The sequence below is a fragment of the Onychostoma macrolepis genome, chromosome 21, assembly GCF_012432095.1.
Source record: "Onychostoma macrolepis isolate SWU-2019 chromosome 21, ASM1243209v1, whole genome shotgun sequence".
Classification (NCBI taxonomy): domain Eukaryota; kingdom Metazoa; phylum Chordata; class Actinopteri; order Cypriniformes; family Cyprinidae; genus Onychostoma; species Onychostoma macrolepis.
The window spans coordinates 16,606,496-16,629,453 of NC_081175.1; the positions used below are offsets into that span (position 1 = coordinate 16,606,496).

Genomic DNA, 22,958 nt, shown 5'->3' on the forward strand with positions numbered 1-22,958 from the left:
AAAAATGGCACAGTCCTTAAGGGGGCGTTTTCCCCCACTCTCCCCCTATCTCTAATCCTGGGTCTTGTTCTCTTATAACTGTAATATAATATTTTTTGTAGGAACTGTGATTACATTAGAAAGATCTTACAACAATTCTGCTTAAAGTTCGTGTTTATGGACGTTAAATGCGTGATGTCCATAAACAAACTACAAGCACTACGATCACGTACAAGCATCATGTGTAATAGCACCTTATCTCCAGTCGGTGTCAGTGTTGTCTCCTGTTTCTCTGACTGCAACAGAGGAAGAAGAAGAAGTGTCACGTTGCGGCGAAAATAGGTATCACTCATTCAGCTGCGGTTCTGAATAGGTACATTTCATGAAATTAAAACTTATTACACTATTACACAGCGGATATTATGGTTACGTGTATAACCGCTAGCGTTAATATTTCTAACTAACTATAAATGTGCTGTTGAGAAAGCGCAGAATGAGATTCATTGAGTTGAGATACCATAATTAAATGGTAAATAATACGAACGTTTTCGAAGTCACTTTCAAAGTAAATGTTCTACTGCGATGTAACATATGTAAATACTATTATAGGAAAGACATTCATTATTAAGTAAGCTGGTTTAGATGTAAAATTGTGTCATTATTTGTTTACAGAATAAGTGAGTGAAGGAAAAATGGGGCGCTCATCCAAAGACAAACGCGATATATACTACAGGCTCGCGAAGGAGGAGGGCTGGAGAGCGAGAAGTGCCTTCAAACTCCTGCAGCTGGATGAGGAGTTCAACCTTTTTAAAGGTAAGAGCTTCAATCTGCATGGGATAGTGGATGAGTCATCATGGGATATGTCTCGAAAGCGTGTGAACTGCCTACATAGACAGCATCAAAGCAGGCTTTTATGTTCAAATGAGTGTTCATGTCCGACCTACATACAGGTGTTAGTCGTGCTGTGGATCTGTGTGCGGCACCTGGCAGCTGGAGTCAAGTTCTGAGCCGCAAACTCCGGTTGGTTAAATGCACAATGCACTTGATCTGTACTGCAAGATAAAGTGTAAACAGTACATACCGATACTGTTCAGTAAAGTGTTTTTATTGTAATTGGCACTTAAGCTTTTGTTGTTGTTGTCCGATTTCAGTGGAAAAGACAAGAGTGAAGAGGTCAAGATTGTGGCAGTTGACCTTCAAGCAATGGCCCCTTTGCCAGGTGTCACACAAATTCAAGGAGACATCACCAAGGTGGAGCATGCAAGACTTTTACAGTTAAACGTTTTTGCTTTTTTTTTTATCAGCAAGTCATTATAGCATTTAAATCTATATGTTATTATAACATGAATATATACTTTTTAAAGCAAGACACTCCAGGTGAATAGGGTTAAAAAAATAAAAAAGACTAATAGATATCACCATACTTCCCCAGTTAAATGATTAGATTAAGAATTGCAAACATTATTGCAAGTATGAAACGTTTTTTAAATATGCAAGTTATGTAATTAAATATGCCCTAGTTTGCATACATTTCCAGAACAAAAATATGAACTTTGGATAAAGCCAGGTTCAAAAGTGTTTACCAGAGGGGATTTTCGTTATCACTCCACACTGTAAAAACCTTCAGAATATAGATAGGAATAAAACTGCAAAGTCTGGTGCAAGTAATACTGAAGTGGAGATTTCTAGCTCAGTGCATGGGAATTTTTTTTTTTGAAAAAGATATTGTAGTTAAATCCACAAATGCAAATAGAATAAGTGCAATAAAATAAACACTTAAATGTGTATTTTGGATGTTTACTTTCCACTAGTCTGAAACAAGATGATATTAAAAGCCAAACGGACCAAAATCTAAAAACTGACAAGTGCTTGATAAAACAATATTTAAGCCCTGTGGTGTCTTGCCTTAAGCATATTTTTATTTGTGTGAATATTGTCATTGCTTTTCATAGATTTCTACAGCACAGGAGATTATTCAACATTTTGAAGGACAGTCAGCAGACTTGGTCGTGTGTGACGGCGCCCCTGATGGTGAGAAATAACCTTGTGATTTATTGAACACGATGTTGTTTTCTAGTCTAGTTTAGCAAAATCTTGAATTGAAGGTTTTGTGTCCATTTCTCTATATAGTTACAGGTCTTCATGATGTAGATGAATACATTCAGGCACAGCTCCTGTTGGCGGTATGAATTCCTATTTTCCATAACTCTTATTTTGGTAACACTTTACAATAAGGTCCCATTAGTTAATGTTAGTAAATACGTTAACTCACAATAAATAACATTGAGAAGTACATTTGGTACAGTAATTATTTATTTATTTATTTTTTTGTTTGTTTGTTTAGTTAATGTTAGTAATGAAAATATATTTCATTATATCAGTTCAGTACCATTATATGGTAGCTCAGATCTGTTAAGTAATATTGTACAATGGGGCTGTTGAATGCTAGAATCTGATTGGCTGATGAACGTTCTAAGGTGTGTAATTATTACATGTCCATATCACTTCGCCAAATGGTTTCAGTTATTTCAAAGGTCCTTACAGCCTAAAACAGCAAAGGAACCAAAACCCACAACACTGACCAAGCAAATAAATATAGTAAATAATATGATCAACTATTTCCATGTTTTTGCCACAAAATTATGTTTTATTTTGTACGGAAAGCACATATACTCTGTTTCTCCCGCTCTATCTCCCTTCCAAACGCACACACACACACGGAAACATAAGTGTGTAATTTTTAATGTGTTATTTGTTATTAATGCTAGTAATAGTTTTAATAGCATTAATAACTACATACTAGTTTCAATAGTTTTTGGCTACCAAAATTGGTATAGAGGACTGTGAAATTGTTATGGTACTGCTACCAAATGACAACAGTAATAGTAGCCTAAATATAATTTAATATTTTATGTTTTTGATTTGCCATATAACTGCTAGAATGCTCGTTGAAGGTTTTGCTTAAGGTTTTATGTTTTCATATTGACAGGCTCTCAATATCACCACACACGTTCTCAAACCAGGTGGCAACTTTGTTGCAAAAGTAAGCTGTCCCATTGTCATTCATACTCTTTGTTACCTTGTCATGTAGTCAGTACAAGATTATGAAATCTATAAAATGTTTTATGTGAGAAACTTCAGTGTCTTTCTTCTGTGTAGATCTTCAGGGGAAAAGATGTGACCCTGCTGTACTCCCAGCTCAAGATCTTCTTCAGTTCTGTAACCTGTGCCAAACCACGCAGCAGCCGTAACTCTAGCATAGGTGAGAGGAAAATTTCATATGAAGAGGGAATACAAACCTGTATTGGGAATATTTTACTTTTCCAAACATGAACCAGTGTGTGTTTTTGCCCTTCAGAGGCATTTGTGGTGTGTCAGAATTACTCTCCACCTGAAGGTTATGTCCCTAACATGTCCAACCCTTTACTGGATCACTCTTATGGTAACTTGTTCCATTACTTCAATATCAAAATAGTTATTTCATATTTGATTTTGCTCATCTGTATATGACATTTATTCTCATTTTATATTGTAAATGTCTATGAATATGCCCAGTCTTCCTCCTCACAATATGAATGCAAATTTGTTCCATCCAGATGTCGACTTCAACCAGCTAGAGGGGCCAAACCGAACAATAGTTCCTTTCCTTGCTTGTGGAGATCTTAGTGCCTTTGATTCAGACAGAACTTACCCACTTCAGGTGCTAATCAGCTTTTCAAATCACACATGCGTGTCTATGAATGAGTAGTCTGACCTAATGCATGTTTTGCTTTATTCTCAAACAGCTCGATTCTAGTAAAGAGTACCAGTATTTACCACCCACCCAACCTCCAATTCGGCCACCGTACCAACAAGCTTGTCAGCTCCGCAAGAATAACTTGTTAGCCAAAGAGGACTCGCCTTCTGGCGCACTTGATGATTCCCTGTCTGCCTTAGATCTCAACAAAAGTCCGGACACGAACACAGTCACACCAGGAACCTCTGATTAATTACTGATTTGTACAGCTTCTGTTAAAATCGTTTTATTGTTTTATCATGATTGATCAACATTTATTTTTTAGATACTCTCAGAAAAAAATTAGATGTGTTATGTCTTTGTACCTTATTTTAAAGTCGTAAACTATTAAGGGTGACAAGCTGTCATGCACATTTTCTTGAAAGTGTTGGTTGATTATAATATAGTTTATCTTTTATGTATTTAATTGTTTCTGTAGCTTTTATTACACTCGTATTTAGCAACGATTCTTCTCTGGGATTGGTCCTTTGTATGAGTCACAGAAACTACCTGATTGAATCTGAACTTTTAACTGCAGCTCTACATGTTAATAAAACACACGTAACCAAATTTACCATGACGCAGCAGAGTTTGTTGGTTTTATTTGTAGATGCAGTGATTCAAATTAAGTTTGAATCCGTTCTTGTATTTTTAATATCATTTTGCCGTTAAAAGCAGCATTTCAGATCTTTAAAACAGGCCTGTGTATGAATACAGAACTAATACAGACATACTTTAAAATCTAAGAGTCAGAATGACTTTGCTCAAAGACTTAAGTGCAAAGGTTAAGTGCAGTTGGAAATATGTCGTCAAGCCTGCAAGTGAGAAGATCTGCCATCTGTTTCCTTTCATTCACTGGCTCAATGGTCCATGCATATTCTGGACAGTTTCATAACTCTAATAGTATTTGTCACTAAATATATAGCCTAAACCACAAGAATTCTATGTTTTCTTGTATTCTGCTTGAGTCCACTGATGTTGTCTTTTCTAAATTATTCTTTAATGTAATAATGAATAATTTACATAAAAGTGGAATTTGATGGTCATTGTCAGTCATGCAGAGAGAATCAGTTTTGCAGAGTTCTTGCCTTCTCAGAGTTTGGCAGGAAAACAGAAACCTGTATGCAAAAATGACAACCGTACATCCGGTTTATGTGTATTTTTTTTTAAACAATGACATTGTCATGCTAGATGTTGCATGAAGACCTGATAGTCCTAACAAGTGTTGCTGTATCAGCTTGAGCACATGAAATTATGATCCAGCTGTGTATATTCTGTAAGTGCTACATTTTAATTGTCTGTGTACAGAGTATTTGTTTCACTGATATGTGTTGGCTCACCTTTTACATTGCTTATTTTTCAGTGAGTCTTTTTACCAAATTAGCAAATGCAGGTATGTAGCTAATGTTTTGTTCATGAATTATGTATTTTTAGTTTCCATACTGAAATAGTTTTTTATTAAGGATGATTCAGATGACACCAACTTCTGCTTTAACCCTTCGTAGCGAAATTACAATTTGTTTTTGTTTTTTAACTGAGAACAGTTAAATCTATATTTCCCCTAAACCTGTGTTGAAACTACAAGGGTTGGACAAAATAACGTAAACGCCTGTAAATAGGCAGTATTTCTTTTCACAGTACTTATGTGTCGTTTGGACAACTCCACACAGTCCCTTTCATTCACTTTTGGTTTTCAGCCACTATTCTTCTTTGCAGATGAAAGCTTGGCATGCTTTGTGTATGCAGTCATAATCGTAAAATTTGTTGTTCTTAAAACACTAAACAATTTGTGTACACTAAAACCTGCAAACAACATATCTTAAACTACACTGATTTAAAAACTATAAATAATGAGTGTTCACATTATTTTGTCCATCCCCTGTACGTATAACAGCAGTATAACATTTCAACTTGGAATATACTTTTTTTTTTTTTTAATCTACATATGATTCATTTTCTAAATACCATTAGGGGCATATCGAACCTTTTATCAACCCTGTAACGGACAAAATGGGATTGGTTTAAAAAGGATTTTACACAGAACTTGTTATAAAACAAACATCTACCTACTGCTCATGTGTTCCTCATAGCAATTTAATGGTAGCAAATGTAACATTTATTATATCTTTTACATTTTTATAGGGCTAAAGCTAAAAATGCACAAATTGTGTGTCTATGGTCTCCTTATTTCTGTAAAAAAAAAATTTGATTTTGAAGTTTAACTCAAACCAGTTTTATTGTTTTAGTCCTTAACATGTCAGATGGTAATCAGCAATGCTTTCATTCTTAATTGTCTTCCCTATATTTTCCCAAAAATATTAATGTGACCAGGTGTGACAGGGTTGAAGACTGTAACACACGTGAAGGGATACATTGCTTTCAATTTTAATTTTTAGTTTTGTTTCTCTCTCACGTCCCCTTCTTTCTGGGTCAACATATCTGCATGCCCAACATTGTCTTTCTGCTGCAAACGTGGGTGCAATTTCTGATGTATGTCAACGTTTAAGTGGACATATTACATTAAAAATTATATTTATAACAAAATTATCAGTTGTCATGATTTTGGTATGTATATTTACCGAAACCAGGACTATTTTTTTTCAATAAAATTATTAAATTAAGTAAACAACTCAACCCTGTCAGTAGTAAGTAACCGCCAGCATGTGCCAAGATGATTAATTGCTTTGACCTTTCGTGACCTCATAATATTATTATTAATAATAATAATAATATCCATATGTGCCACATTTGATCTCATAAGTTTCGGATGCGGAAATCGGTCAAGCGTGAAACTCCGGAGTCGTCAGGGAAGAGCTATGTTATCCGGCGGTGGAAAACCCCATAAATGAGTTGTCAAGTATTGTTTTGAAGATATTATGGCCCGTTTTGAATCTTTCTCATGGAAACATCTGTGTGACGAGCGAGTGCCCCTCCCATCTGCGGTGCGCGTATCAGGTTGCTTTCTGAGGCGCGCGCTCTCTCTCCCTCTCTCTCTCTCTCTCTCTCTCTCACCGCTAGCGCAAGCATACCTAAATGTCTGAAGTTCTTATATTTAGGGCCCAAGCCAGAATGGCGCAGGCCCTCTTGTTTTACTAAGGATTATTATTATTATTATTATTTTATTTTTATTTATATTTTACCTTTTGGGGGTTTTTGGGGGCCTTAACGTGCTCAAAAACTCTTGAAAATTTGCACACACGTTGGAATCTGCGGCCATTAGGACGCCGCCAAGGCTGGGACCCGGGCGTGGCACGGGGGCTCTACGGCGACGCCTACAACGCGGTCTGAAAACTTGATGCGTAGCTCACACATACTTGCACGTACTCATATGAAACTCGGTACATATATAGATCTCATTGAGCCGAGCAACTTTCGCACTGCATGTCATAGGCTCCGCCCAACAGGAAGTCAGCTATTCAGGGTTCTTTAAAAAGCGTATGCTCTGGAATTTGATATACTCCTCTGAGGACTATCATCCGATTGCCACCACACTCGGTGAACATGATCTCAAGACATTGGGGATGCTAAATTGCGGAGGGATATTTGATATCTCGAACGGTTTGCCCGTGGCGAGGCGATGAAATTATGGCGAGAAATGAGAGACAAAAAGTCTAATAACAGCCACATAAATTGTCTGATGTTGATCAAACTTCAGGGGTTTGTTCGTTGTACGATGCAAATCGAATAGATGTGACTATTATGAGTAAAAGTTATAGCGCCACCAACTGGCACCAGGAAATGTGTCGTTTTCACAAAAGTGGGAGGGGTTAATTTTAGCTACAGACACCAAACTTGGTACATAAATTGTTCTTGTTATGCCGGACAACTTTCTAATTCACAGTCATTAGCTACGACCTACAGGAAGTCGGCTATTTTTATTTTAATATTTGTTTTTTGAGAAAACAGGCCGTAAATAAATTCATACTCCTCCAAGCAGAAACAAGTAGTTCACACCAAACTTTGTCAACATGATGCCAATATACTGAAGAGTTTAAATTGCGGACGGATTTAGGATATCTCGAACGGTGTGGCAATGGTGATTTATTAAAGTAACAGTAAAACAAATAGCAGTAATTTTCTTATATTTTTAAAGTGCACTTTCCAAACACTTCAAAACTTTTTACATAAATATAACAAATCATTCTGAGGAAACATGCTTAGTTTCAAAAATGTATCATGCTCTGGGACCACAAAACAATTAAAACTATAACTGAAATTGGTTTAAAGGTGAAGAGTGTAATATCAAGGATGACCACCAAATGGAGGCATGAATGTTTGTTTTTTGAGAAAACAGGCCGTAAATGAATTCATACTCCTCCAAGCAGAAACAAGTAGTTCACACCAAACTTTGTCAACATGATGCCAATATACTGAAGATTTTAAATTGCGGACGGATTTAGGATATCTCGAACGGTGTGGTAATGGTGATATATTAAAGTAACAGTAAAAAAAATAGCAGTAATTTTCTTATATCTTTAAAGTGCAGATTCCAAACACAAAACTTTTTTACATAAATATAACAAGTCATTCTGAGGAAACATGCTTAGTTTCAAAAATGTATCATGCTCAGGGGCCACAAAACAATTAAAACTATAACTGAAATTGGTTTAAAGGTGAAGAGTGTAATATCAAGGATGACCAAAAGATGGAGGCATGACCTTATTTTTCATGAGTTGTCTGAGCTGGCAGTTCTGCCTGTCTTTCTATCAGAATGAAAAATAATGCATAGAATCAGCTGAAACGTTCTGTACTGTCAATATTCTTTACATACACACACACACACACACACACACACACACACACACACACACACACACACACACACACACACACACACACATATATATATATATATATATATATATATACACATAATTATCTATCTCTCTATCTATCTATCTATCTATCTATCTATATATATATATATATTATTAGATACTTTTTAAATAGTTATAGAATATAAAAAGTATTGGTAACAGTTTACATTAATGTCTCTTTGGTTAACATAAAGGTGAAGAGTGTAATACCAAGGATGAACACCAGATGGAGGCATGACCTTATTTTTCATGAGGTGCCTGTCTCTGTATCAGAATGAAAAATAATGCATAGAATCAGCTGAAAGGTTCTGTAGTGCAAGTATTCTTTTACACACACACACACACACACACACACATATACATATACATATACATATATATATATATAAATATATACACATATATGTATGTATTTTATTTTTTTTATTTACTTATTTTTTTTAATTTTTTAATAGTTATAGAATATAAAAAGTATTGGTAACAATTTGCATTAAGGTCTCTGGTTAACATAAGTTATTACATTAATTAACATGAACTAAAAAGGAACAATATATTTTAAAATAATTTATTAACCTTATTTAATGTTAGTTAATACCAAGAGTGTAATACCAAGGATGACCACCAGATGGAGGCATGGCCTTAATTTTCATGACTTGTCTGAGCTGCCAGATCTGCCTGTCTGTGTATCAGAATGAAAAATAATGCATAGAATCAGCTGAAATGTTCTGTACTGTCAGTATTCTTTTACATATATATATATATATACATACACACACACACACACACACACACACACACACACACACATAAATGTAAATATATAAATATATATTCATAAATGTAAATATATATATATATATATAAACACATAAATATAAATATATAAATATAAATGTATATATATAATTAATTAATATAGTTAATATTAATAACTGAAACCTTATTGAAAGTGTTACCAAAATTGTATATATTGTTGTGTGTATGGGTTTTTGTATGTGTGTGTGTGTCTCAATGTCTTGATAGTTTTGATTAACCCTTTCATTGCTGTATCCATCAAAACCAGACTGCCAGAAGGTTACTGTAATGCATGTGCCCGCTGGGCACAGTTTTCCTGATGCCACCGGGGTGGTGTTTGCACACGGCTTGGGCCCGCCATCGCTGCTTGCAGCTATATTTTAAATTATTTTACATCAGTCACCTATAGTTTCTTAAAGTTTCTTATTTTATTCATCCTCTTCAAAATTGTGCCCCATCGCTCACTGTGTGATGAAACATGCAAAGTTGAATTCCCTTTCAGAAATTCGATCCAGAGACCCATCGTCTGTTTAGACAGATGCAACCGTGGACAGCGTAATTTACGGTTTTGTTTTAGGAAGCTTGTTTAAATAACAGTTCTAGGCGTCTGTTTCTGGTAGCCGCGACAAAATAAATATTTATAATTAGACATGGTCACGAACAATTTAGCGGTAATCTTACACAGGAACAAGCAGTCACAATTGATCAATTGTATGGGGTGTTACACATGTCGCTATCCTCTCTCTCTCTCTCTCTCTCTCTGTCAATTTTCAATTCAATTCAATTCAGCTTGTGTTGACTGTGTAACACAATGTTACCAAAGCATTGACATATGTATATATAACAACAACAACATAAATAACAACCTAAATAACAATAAAATACATCTAAATAAATGAAAAGATAAAGTAAGTCAGTTTCAAGTTAATCATGTTTAACATCTAACATTGTGAATGGTCAGTGTTGGGCTAGTTACTCAAAGAATGTAATATATGACTAATTAGTTACTCCTTTCAAAAGTAATATTGTTACTTTACTTATTACTTTCTGGCAACAGTAATTAGTCACACTACTAGTTACATTACGATTTTCTTCACACCCCACAGAAGCTGTAACTGTGTATCTTCCACATAAAATTCTTCTACAATGTTATTAACAACATATTTCTGCCTCATCATTTGACCAAAATCCACATTGGATCGCAGTCAGAAGTTATTACAAACACTCAATAACGATCGATAGTGGCATTCGAGTAGAAGTCTTGTATTCATCTCATTAATTGTCATGTATAGCTTGAAGTAATTTTTCCGTTACCCATATGTGATTAAATTTTGTTATGTATTTGATCAAATCACATGAGTTTGTAAGAAACTGTTTAATTTTCCAAAAATATTTTGAATTATATTAATATAATGTACCACATGCTGATCAGAGGGATGTAAAGTAAAGCCACAACTTACACAACAGATCTTTTTTCCTGACAAAATCAATATAATGCAATATTTCTATCTGCTGAATGTAAGCTTTTCCATATTCCAAGTTTGCCTGCTGCACTGGGGACATCACATGCATGTGCGAGTCGTGAAAATTATGAAAATAAATCTAGGAATTATTTGATTGTTAGATTTTAAATCAGCGGGGTTAAAAAGTAACTAAGTAACTAAGCTGTTTTATGGAAAGTAACTGTAATATTATTACTGAAATCTTATTAGTAATTAGTTACACCACTAGTTACTGCAAAAAGTAATATTATTACAGTAACTAAATTACTAGTAACTAGTTACTGCCCAACACTGTGAATGGTTAACACATATTTAGCAGCTAGTGCAGCTGTGTTATCATCTTCTCCAAGTAAGAAGGGCATTTTCTCAGTATCATTAAGTTCAGTAAATGATGGAATCAATGCTTCAAATCTGGGGAGAAATGTTTCCCTCACATTGTGATATTTAGGACACATCAGCAGAAAGTGTTTCTCGTTCTCTGTTTGCTGTAGAACACAGTGTCTACAGATCCTCTGCTCTCGCTCTGTCCATGTTTGTCTATGTCTTTCTCTCTCTATTTCTAAATCATGGTTACTTCAGCTGTATTTGGAGAGGATTTGTCTTTCTGTAAATGGATTAATCAATAAATAATTGGCAAATTTAGTGGTTCTGTTTAGGGTTGAGTAGCATTGGAGTTTATTTTGAAGGTCAAAGTATATTTTTAGAGATTCATCATGACTGTCTTTCAGATTTTTTGCCAATTTCTTTAATAATGGCTTTGGGGTTGTAGCTGTAGTCAGTGAGGAGCTGGGTTTTATGGACTAGCTGAAGAGCGAGCGTGTTTAGAGGATGAGATTCTGCTGAGGTTTCATTGGCGAGGAGGGATTTATATCGGACTGAATCAGGATCAGATCTATGGAGGTGATTCCAGAACTGAACACATCTCTTCTGGATCTCAATCGCAGTAAACTTTTTTATTTTTAATTAAAAAAAGTTATGCTTGTGGGTACAATCATTTGGAGTATTACTACACTCCATAGACAAAATCATTTTTTACTGTACGCCTACCAAAATTCTGCTACAACCATTTTTAATAAAATATTGTTTGCAAGCTATCTTAATTATGAGGACTCAAGAAGCTAAAGAGAGACTTATTTCTATTTTAAAAAATATGGAAATATATAATTATATGACAGCATGCTACTACCATGTTACGGAAGCAAATCATTCATCATTCATTTTAATCAAGTATTCAACATTTAAGTTTATTGAACTTATAAAACACATCATAGTAACAAAGCAATGCAAATCATTTATCATACATTTTAATCATATATTTCAACAATTACTTAAGTTCACTGAACTTATAAAACTTTGATTATTATGAATTATGACGACTCAAGAAATTGCATCATAAACCACAGTGTTATATCAGTGTAGAACCCATGTCACTATACAAATTTGTGTTCTGATAAATCATATAAACAAGTAAGCGCATACATAAACATTTCAAGAACATGTGTGTTCAGCCTGCTGGCATATTAATGTAGCCCAGTTTGTGCTGAATACAGCATAATCAGACTTTGGCCATTAATATGTTTTAAGATACTGAAAAAACACAAACTCCAAAACACCCAGAGAATTATATATCATAGTAACAAACATGTTACTAAAGCAAATCATTCATCATTTTAAGCGTATTTAGCATTTATTTTATATATTTATTAAGCTTATTAACATTATAAAACATACTAAAGCAAATCATTCATCATACATTTTTAAACACATATTCAGCATTTATTTAAGTTTATTGAACTTATAAAACACATCATTCTTGTCTTTTAAAGATGTCAATAAATAAAATGTGATTAACATACTATATAAAAATAAACATTTACAATAGTCAGGCTAGGTGACAATAAAAATCTTACATTTTTTCTGTGAACAATGATGTCCATACTGGGAATTAAAGATTTCCAAAATAAAATAAAAAATAAAATAAAAAAAAATAAAAAAGTTTAAGTTATAAACATTATTAAATAAAAACAAAACTCGCAACTCCTCTTTGACGTAATCTCCAATGTGAAACTGAGGGTCTGCTTTAGACACTCAAAGAGAAGGGAGGGTCGAGTTACTGACCAGATGATCTGAGATGTTATCCTTTTTTCTTTTCTTTTTTTTCCAGAGTGAACGAAGACATTTAAGAGTTTAAATAAGATCTTTCAAAATTAAATGACTGTTTAAATGAAATCTTAAAAGTTTTAAATAACATCTTTTATTTTTTACTTGTAAATTAAACCTAAATTATGATTTTTATTCAACAGTACGTGTTCAAAAACTTAGTTGAACCTTTTAAAGGAGACTTGTATTTAGTTTATTTGATTTCAAAAAATAGGAATTTAGGATAGTATTAATAATATAACGTAAATGTCTCGAATGAAGACAACGGATGGGATGAAGCCATGTTTTATTAAATCAAGCAAATTAGCAGAAATATGGACTTATATGAACAAAGAGACAGCAAAAAAACTAGGGCGCAAAGCGCAAGGCCTAACAATTACCTTTAGAGGGGGAAAATACAACAAGAGCGGTAAACAAATTCAAACAGAAAGAATGCGCAAAGTCATGGAATTGTTCTGGTTTCAAAGCTGTTGCCCTATGAAAACGCTATGATTTATATCTCACAACGGTGTGATGAGGCCTAGCGCCGTTAAACACACGGATAAAGTCAAGATACCTCTCAGTTTTAGGGGTACTTACCAGGGACCAGTCTGGTGTGTGAAAGAGTTAGAACAATCATTTTTGTTTGTGATGTTAGACCGTATTGTTCTTATTGTCTCTATAAAGATTTGTACGTTTATATACATTTATGAACGCTGTTACAGAATTTGTCTTAGTGACATGCAATGGAATATTTCATTAAAAGATAAGGCAGAGGACTGATTGAGTAACACTTTGTCAAGGGTTCGTCCAAGTACCGGAAACCTATAACTTTGTCGTAATTATTTAAAAAACACATATAAGCATCACGCCTGCCACTTTTGTAAATGACTAAAAAACTAATATTTAAGCTAAACAAGCATTTGCGGCTGAAAAATTAAGAGAACTAAAAACTGCTGACAGCATGTTTTCTTAAAGAAGAGCAGACAATCATGACAACTCTCAGTTGGTGTTGTGCATGTTTCCCCAAGATCAAAACTTTTGGTCAGATGAATACCTAAATCATGTGTCTGTGTGTTGGTGCAGACCGTCTAAAACAGACAATAGCATGCACCTTTCAATGAATCAACTACATGACATTTGTGATTTACTTATTAAAGTCACGTTTAGAGACGCGTACAAAGAAAATATTGTTTTCACACCATCTTCAAATTGTAATGCGTAACTGTATGAGCTCTAAATGAAATAGATGTACACGTAACAGAGAAAACAGTAAGATCGAGGCCTTGTGTCGCTTGGCCTCTTTGTAGACAGACAAGTAATATGTACACCACAATGTCCGTTTAAACACTCTCTTGACTTTCCTTTAATTATCTTATACTGTATTTGTTCTCGTTTTCACTCGCCGCATGATTGACCAAACTCTGAGAATGGTCTTCAACTAAAAAAACTGTACAAAAACAATGAAAAAAGTATAGCGCGGTATCAGCTATTGGGGTGGGCCGTCAAATCAACACTAAAACTAAAAACATTAAATATATTTAAAAGAGAGTATTTCAGTATTAGGTATTTGTTATACCGATACATATTTCTGTTGTGCAAACATATTTCCTGTATAAAAGACTACGTCTGTGACCTTTTCATGGGCATGTAGTTCAACGTTACGGTTCTTAATTGCGGTCACATTACAACGAGTCGACATAGTCCCTCTACCAGATCTGCCAAAAGTGGACAAAACAGAAAAATTTTAGCAAGAGGCAGATGCTTATGCTTATGCTTATAAGGGTAGTACGCATAGGCCTAATATTTGATAGCAAACGGAAAACTTTGAAAGAAGGCGTACAACATCAACTTTACTAAATGTGCGGCTTTCAGAGCGATGGTGAGAGATGCTTCAGTTGTATGTGTAAATCAACAAGACTTATCATCCTACGGATATGGATATGGATAATTGTCCTAAAAAGTAATACGGACTTAGTCAAACGCTCTCAAGTCGAAATTTTCTTAATTTCATTTATTTCTATAAACACTGAATGCTGACTGCTCTAAGAGAGAGAAGGCCCCACCTACAGTCATTGTAATGACATATACAGTCCAGCAAACAAAATGTGAACGGCGTCATCCGTAACACTAACCCCAAGTAAAATGACGGTCACAGTGGATCGAGAGGAGGTTTTCTGTATTCTGTATGCGATATGATTTTCTTAAATGATGAAAATTGTCTGGGTAACTATAGGTCTCTAGGAATTTACAACTGTGCCTCCATAGACCTTGTTGGGTCTGTAGGGGAAAAGCATGGACGATAAGGTTTATTCTATATCTGATCTATATCTATGTGAGTAAAAATAATAACCTAAGAAAATGGTAAGTTGAAACAAGCTCAGCTGATACACCTCTTTAATTTCATGTTGGATGGTGAAAAATCCACATTCTGATGCATCTAAAGTGTTAGACAAAGGCATGAAACCACGATACACGAGGCAAAAATATTGAATGAAATATGTTGAATGGATGTGAAATGCGATTTCTTTGTTCGGTTAAGAAGCTTCATCTAGACCCCTGTATTGGGAAATAAGAGTAGTTCCACTCGGATAATGAACACCTCGGGGAAAAATTATTTGAAATGTAGGTTTGTCAAAAAGAAAGAATGATCTGTTATCTGATTTAGTTGTATTTTCAAAAAAAAAAAGAAAAAAAGAAAAAAAGAAAAAGAAATAAAATACAATAAATAAAATAAATAAATTGCCTTTCTTAAAAACATTGTGTCAAACTTATTTTGTAGCCTGATTCTCAGTTCCTCGTGTATTGACCACATATTTATCAGACTTATAAAAGTAGCGGAACCTTTGTGCAGTAATACAAGTAAATCGTATAAAACAAAGAGAACCGATTAATGATTTTGTTAGAACACAACAGGTATGAAACTACATTTGGTAACCTTTTATTCAACCTTTAAAGTAAGTTTGTGCTTTAAAATCAGCAAGTATTATAGAAATAATTGATTTTGGGGGAAAACGTTTGAAAACTAGCTTGCATATGCCGACCTGAACTGTTGACCTTCCTGAATGACGTCATCCTGCGTGTGTGTGTGTGTGTGTGTGTGTGTGTGTGCGTGTGTGGATCTGTTTGGATTATTTTTTAAATAATCCAATTTTAAAAACACTGCAACAACCACGTTTGTCAACATGATTTATTTTGTAATATCATGTTTTGCCCTTATATTTACTAGGAATTGAAACCTTTGTAAAAATAAGAAAAGTAATAAATGTATAAATGAAAATGATATAGATTTATGAGACTTGTGAACCGTTAAAACTTAACATCAGTATCACCACTATTAATAAGCAGTCTTAACAACAAACCATATGTTTAATACATATTGTAGATAGGTTTTAACAACGTAGGTAATTTCATACTGTCTGACATTCGTTTAGCTTGTTCTGTGCTTTTAAAGCAAATTAAATATTCTCAGGGGACCCATTGCACCGCATAAGGTGTTCCTCACATGTGCGGATTCATTCAAGAGTAGTTTACAACTCCAAAGAATGTGTGCCATGGTGACATGGTCGATTTTGTAAAGACAAAATCAAACATTTTAAATGAGCTGGAATGTTATTGCGTGATCCTTCAAATCACGTGACCATCAGGCAAGATGTTACATCGTCATATGGTCTGTCTACATATGTTTCTTAGTAGACAACCAATAGTATATTTTCAGCTAAGGGTATGTTTCACCCTGCTGATAAAGAGCGTTCAGAAAAGTATGACCATAAAGTGCCGAACTAGATCACAGGCTCACCCTAGTAATACTCTAAGATAGGGAAACATTTTATTTCACCTTTTAAGCTGGAATATGTTTTGAAATCAAATAAACTAAGTACAAGTCTCCTTTAAAAGGTTCAACTAAGTTTTTGAACACGTACTGTTGAATAAAAATCATAATTTAGGTTTAATTTACAAGTAAAAAATAAAAGATGTTATTTAAAACTTTTAAGATTTCATTTAAACAGTCATTTAATTTTGAAAGATCTTATTTAAACTCTTAAATGTCTTCGTTCACTCTGGAAAAAAAGAAAAAAGAAAAAAAAAGAAAAAAGGATAACATCTCAGATCATCTGGTCAGTAACTCGACCCTCCCTTCTCTTTGAGTGTCTAAAGCAGACCCTCAGTTTCACATTGGAGATTACGTCAAAGAGGAGTTGCGAGTTTTGTTTTTATTTAATAATGTTTATAACTTAAACTTTTTTATTTTATTTTATTTTTATTTTTATTTTATTTTGGAAATCTTTAATTCCCAGTATGGACATCATTGTTCACAGAAAAAATGTAAGATTTTTATTGTCACCTAGCCTGACTATTGTAAATGTTTATTTTTATATAGTATGTTAATCACATTTTATTTATTGACATCTTTAAAAGACAAGAATGATGTGTTTTATAAGTTCAATAAACTTAAATAAATGCTGAATATGTGTTTAAAAATGTATGATGAATGATTTGCTTTAGTATGTTGTTTTATAATGTTAATAAGCTTAATAAATATATAAAATAAATGCTAAATACGCTTAAAATGATGAATGATTTGCTTTAGTAACATGTTTGTTACTATGATATATAATTCTCTGGGTGTTTTGGAGTTTGTGTTTTTTCAGTATCTTAAAACATATTAATGGCCAAAGTCTGATTATGCTGTATTCAGCACAAACTGGGCTACATTAATATGTTACTATTTAATTTTTAATTTGTTACTATGATGTGTTTTATAAGTTCAATAAACTTAAATGTTGAATACTTGATTAAAATGAATGATGAATGATTTGCTTCCGTAACATGGTAGTAGCATGCTGTCATATAATTATATATTTCCATATTTTTAAAATAGAAATAAGTCTCTTTAGCTTCTTGAGTCCTCATAATTAAGATAGCTTGCAAACAATATTTTATTAAAAATGGTTGTAGCAGAATTTTGGTAGGCGACAGTAAAAATGATTTTGTCTATGGAGTGTAGTAATACTCCAAATGATTGTACCCACAAGCATAACTTTTTAATTAAAAATAAAAAGTTTACTGCGATTGAGATCCAGAAGAGATGTGTTCAGTTCTGGAATCACCTCCATAGATCTGATCCTGATTCAGTCCGATATAAATCCCTCCTCGCCAATGAAACCTCAGCAGAATCTCATCCTCTAAACACGCTCGCTCTTCAGCTAGTCCATAAAACCCAGCTCCTCACTGACTACAGCTACAACCCCAAAGCCATTATTAAAGAAATTGGCAAAAAATCTGAAAGACAGTCATGATGAATCTCTAAAAATACACTTTGACCTTCAAAATAAACTCCAATGCTACTCAACCCTAAACAGAACCACTAAATTTGCCAATTATTTATTGATTAATCCATTTACAGAAAGACAAATCCTCTCCAAATACAGCTGAAGTAACCATGATTTAGAAATAGAGAGAGGAAGACATAGACAAACATGGACAGAGCGAGAGCAGAGGATCTGTAGACACTGTGTTCTACAGCAAACAGAGAACGAGAAACACTTTCTGCTGATGTGTCCTAAATATCACAATGTGAGGGAAACATTTCTCCGCAGATTTGAAGCATTGATTCCATCATTTACTGAACTTAATGATACTGAGAAAATGCCCTTCTTACTTGGAGAAGATGATAACACAGCTGCACTAGCTGCTAAATATGTGTTAACCATTCACAGTGTTGGGCAGTAACTAGTTACTAGTAATTTAGTTACTGTAATAATATTACTTTTTGCAGTAACTAGTGGTGTAACTAATTACTAATAAGATTTCAGTAATAATATTACAGTTACTTTCCATAAAACAGCTTAGTTACTTAGTTACTTTTTAACCCCGCTGATTTAAAATCTAACAATCAAATAATTCCTAGATTTATTTTCATAATTTTCACGACTCGCACATGCATGTGATGTCCCCAGTGCAGCAGGCAAACTTGGAATATGGAAAAGCTTACATTCAGCAGATAGAAATATTGCATTATATTGATTTTGTCAGGAAAAAAGTGTAAGTTGTTGTGTAAGTTGTGGCTTTACTTTACTCTGGCATTACATCCCTCTGGTCAGCATGTGGTACATTATATTAATATAATTACAAATATTTTTGGAAAATTAAACAGTTTCTTACAAACTCATGTGATTTGATCAAATACATAACAAAACTCATTTATGGGTTTTTCCACCGCTGGATAACATAGCTCTTCCCTGACGACTCCGGAGTTTCACGCTTGACCGATTTCCGCATCCGAAACTTGTTATGAGATCAAATGGGGCACATATGGATATTATTATTATTATTAATAATAATATTATGAGGTCACGAAAGGTCAAAGCAATTAATCATCTTGGCACATGCTGGCGGTTACTTACTACTCCTGTCACAAGTTTACAACCCCATAACAATGAGAAATACATATATTCGTGACGGAGTTGAGTGTGATGGGGTTGTGGTTTTCTCAAAATGGCCACTGCTCCTCATCTAGTGTAGGAGAGTATATATATGGCAGCAATAAAATAAGTACATTGTATATACTTATGGATTAAAATAAAATCTTAATTTTATGTGACAGGGTTGAGTTGTTAAGCTTGACAGTACCATCCCTGACTATAATATGCCTCAAAAATATTAATAAAAAGTATTATACTACTAAATATGTTCTGCACCACTATTAAACAGACATTTCCGGTAAATAATGTCACATACGAGTGGAGTCTAAATTATTATGAGGGTAGTGTGATGAGGTTGAGTTCGGACTGAGGGACATAACTTTAAAGTCTGTTTTTTATAAAATATCTTGCAGTTTTTCAAGGAAATATTTTTCACAAGAAAGGAACACAAATAAATGCTTATGTTTTTGTCAAAAATCACAGACACTTTGCCCATTTTGTTAATAATTTCCAAAGTACAAACTCAGTGAAGTGACTCGGGGACATGACAAAATGCTTGGTTTAAGATAGATATAAGAATATTAAAATGCAATCATTATTTTTATTCATTATAATGGGCATACCAAAGTTTTGTGAAAAGCTTCTAACAATTCATTTCAGGTGAACCACCACTTGAGAAACTGAAATATGAATATTACCGCATCCCGGGAATGACCCATATGTACAGTATCAGTGCTCATGTTCCTGAGGGTTAGTTGTTATTATGTGCATGAGATTATGTATTTGTAAACATTTTCAGTCTCTCATTCATCCTGCTAACCTTATACAGATTTCAATGTTAGTCTTGGAGTGATGACTCTCAGTGACCGGACTGATCTGACATGCTGTCACTTGGACCAGGCTATGTGCTTTTTCTATGCTGATTCAAGAAACATTGGTCAGCAAAATTCCTCTGACAAGTGCTGTAAACTTACTGTCAGTGGAGAGCAACTGTTACAGGGAAAAGCTGGAGAGGAGCTCCTAACAACAATTATCGTCCACTGCGAACTCAAAGCTGACAACAAAACGAGCCGAAATGTCACCATTACAGTGTGGAGGATATGTAAATTGCTTTACTTTAACACTTGTAATGTAATAAAACACTTTTTAAAAATTCTTTATCTAGACAGAGGACACAGATTTAACATTTTAAACTGCTTATTTGTTTTCATCTTTAGCTCTTTATGGTAAATACACTCTTATATTTCTGGTTATCCTGGGGACACTGATTCTGCTCTGTTTGCTCATCTCCATCATCATATGTATTATCTATGTGACCAAGAAACAAGGTAAGAAACCGCAAACACAACATTCTCTTGTGTAATTCTGGTTATATACTGTATGTCAAAGAATGATTTCACACTTATATCTTTAAACCTATATTATAACCCTAACCTGCTTTATAACCACCAATCATGAAATAATTAATATAGTATACACATTGTTTTTTATAGTTACTGCCCAATGTCTTCAAGTCTACAAAATGCATTCATTCATTCATTTGTTTTTTTGTTTGTTTATTTTTAAGAGTATAGACAAAAGTTTCATCCAGCGAGGTCAGTGCATATTATTCAGCTAAAATATTTGGTATAAACCTACGATTCTCTAAATGTTATGTTTTGTTTTCTTACAGAACTCAAGTAATGGACAATGGTGAGTGAGTTTGGATATTTTCATCAGCAAAAATGCTTATAACCTCTGTAGTGCCGGTACAAACTTGCATTGCACCTCACTGTGTGTGTTTTTTTTTTAAGCAAACGGACAATTCTGAGGTCATGATTGGTGTGATGTTGAGGTGTGATTTTTTTTTTTATTTAAAGAAAACATAAAATTCATGACAAAATCTCTTTTGTTTAGACAACCAAGATGCAAATTCTGGTACTGTTGAAGTGCAGGAAGAGAAATCAGAGGTACATATTTTATCTATTTATTTATTTTATTTTATCACTTTTGAAATGAGAATCAAAACAACATGTGAGGAAGTCATACAGGTTTTACATTCACTCTGAATGTTTACATGTAACTTCATATCAGTCAAAAAATGCATTTCTCTGCCGTTATGAATGTTTTTATGAACATGATTTTGAGAAATGCTAATTTGTAATGTTTAATTTCAACATGTTTTTCACAGATAGTAGAGGATGAGCTATTATATGCCACAGTGAATCATTCAGGTGCTGGTGAAAACTCTGCTCCTGCAGTGAAGTTTGAATCAGGAACTGACTATGCCACAGTGGTCATACACTGAACAACTTGTAACACTGAATGGAATGCAAAAATGCTTGTTTGTTTTTTTTTTCTAATAAAATATATTGCTATGCGTCTAAAATTTGTTTAATATGTTATATCCATTAAAATAGAAGCGATTTTTACCATTTTTAAATAATTTTAATCAAACACTGGTGACACAACCACTTGTGTCTATGGTGTTACCAATAATTGAAGTAACATTTTGCCAGGAAAGACAGTAACACCACAGACAAATCAGCCTAAATTCAGACTTTTCTAAAATGGAGGCTGCCATCATGATGATTTCAAGATCAGGGGACATTTTGAAAATATTAATAAGTATGTATGTATCAAAATTTTGATTAAAATGTGTCAGATCTGCAAGTTAACAACATAACACCACAGACACTAATAAAGTGCGACACATGAAATTGTCAGAAATTCAGCTAACTTTAAGAAAATTAATAAGAAACAATGTACTCCCTATGCACCCCTCAGATCAACCAGCACCTGCAGTGACCTTTACACACAGGAAGTAGTCCAAATAGAATTCTCCCTTTTCTTAAAGAGGCGACATCCATTGTTGTAACACCACAGACGTGAATTTGGGGGACACAACTTTTTTCTTAAATATAAGAAAATATGTATTTTTAAAAACAATTTAATAAAATTGTACATGTTAAATAAAATCTATATTCACAATATAACCACTTAATGTTTGTTAAAAATGTTATACTCTCTGAGGTATGGCGGGAACATGCGTATTTTGTTACAAATGCAATCGCTAAAACTCAAGTAAATATGTATTTTAAAATAAAGATGTCACTATTAACAGTGCACAAATTGTGTTTACCCCACAGAATACAAACATGCAAACATTTGATGATTTATTGGTATTTAAAGTTTATTTAAACTGTTGTAAAGTAGAGGGACACCACTTGCCACCACAAATGAAGAATGACCCTAATAGGCCTACAAATCAGAAAGTGGTTGAATTAGTAGTTGACATTAGGTTTGCTATAATGACACTCATTCCAGCAACCAGGGGAGGGCTCTATTGCTATGTAGCTACACTTCTTGAAGACAGGTATAGTTAACTTGAAACTCTTCTATATTTTTCTGACATTAAACTACAGATTAGATCCCCACAAAATCATTCTGTAGGTTATATAGGATAGGTTAGCGCAGGATAATTCATTTGTTTGCTAAATAAATTTGTTTTCAAATACTACATGCAGCATCACGGGGGACAAAAAGT

General features: G+C 33.8%; 2 protein-coding genes across 3 annotated transcripts; both read left to right on the forward strand.

The window, feature by feature from the left end:
* Positions 1-358: 358 nt before the first annotated feature.
* Positions 359-4,332, forward strand: ftsj1 (FtsJ RNA 2'-O-methyltransferase 1). Its single transcript, XM_058759128.1, has 11 exons — positions 359-508; positions 652-792; positions 930-999; positions 1,131-1,230; positions 1,932-2,010; positions 2,110-2,162; positions 2,969-3,022; positions 3,139-3,241; positions 3,338-3,421; positions 3,576-3,679; positions 3,765-4,332. The coding sequence occupies exons 2-11, from the start codon at positions 672-674 to the stop codon at positions 3,966-3,968; spliced, it is 972 nt and encodes a 323-aa protein (XP_058615111.1). The 5' UTR covers positions 359-508; positions 652-671; the 3' UTR covers positions 3,969-4,332.
* Positions 4,333-4,726: 394 nt separating this feature from the next.
* Positions 4,727-22,327, forward strand: LOC131529413 (uncharacterized). Of its 2 annotated transcripts, XM_058759129.1 has the most exons (9): positions 4,727-5,030; positions 5,118-5,147; positions 20,093-20,182; positions 20,262-20,534; positions 20,650-20,760; positions 21,000-21,027; positions 21,105-21,124; positions 21,329-21,381; positions 21,603-22,327. In XM_058759129.1, the coding sequence occupies exons 1-9, from the start codon at positions 5,009-5,011 to the stop codon at positions 21,717-21,719; spliced, it is 744 nt and encodes a 247-aa protein (XP_058615112.1). In that variant the 5' UTR covers positions 4,727-5,008; the 3' UTR covers positions 21,720-22,327. The 2 variants fall into 2 exon arrangements, with proteins under 2 accessions (XP_058615112.1, XP_058615113.1); XM_058759130.1 differs by lacking the exon at positions 20,093-20,182 and having other exon boundaries at positions 4,750-5,030.
* The last annotated feature ends 631 nt before the right edge of the window (positions 22,328-22,958 follow it).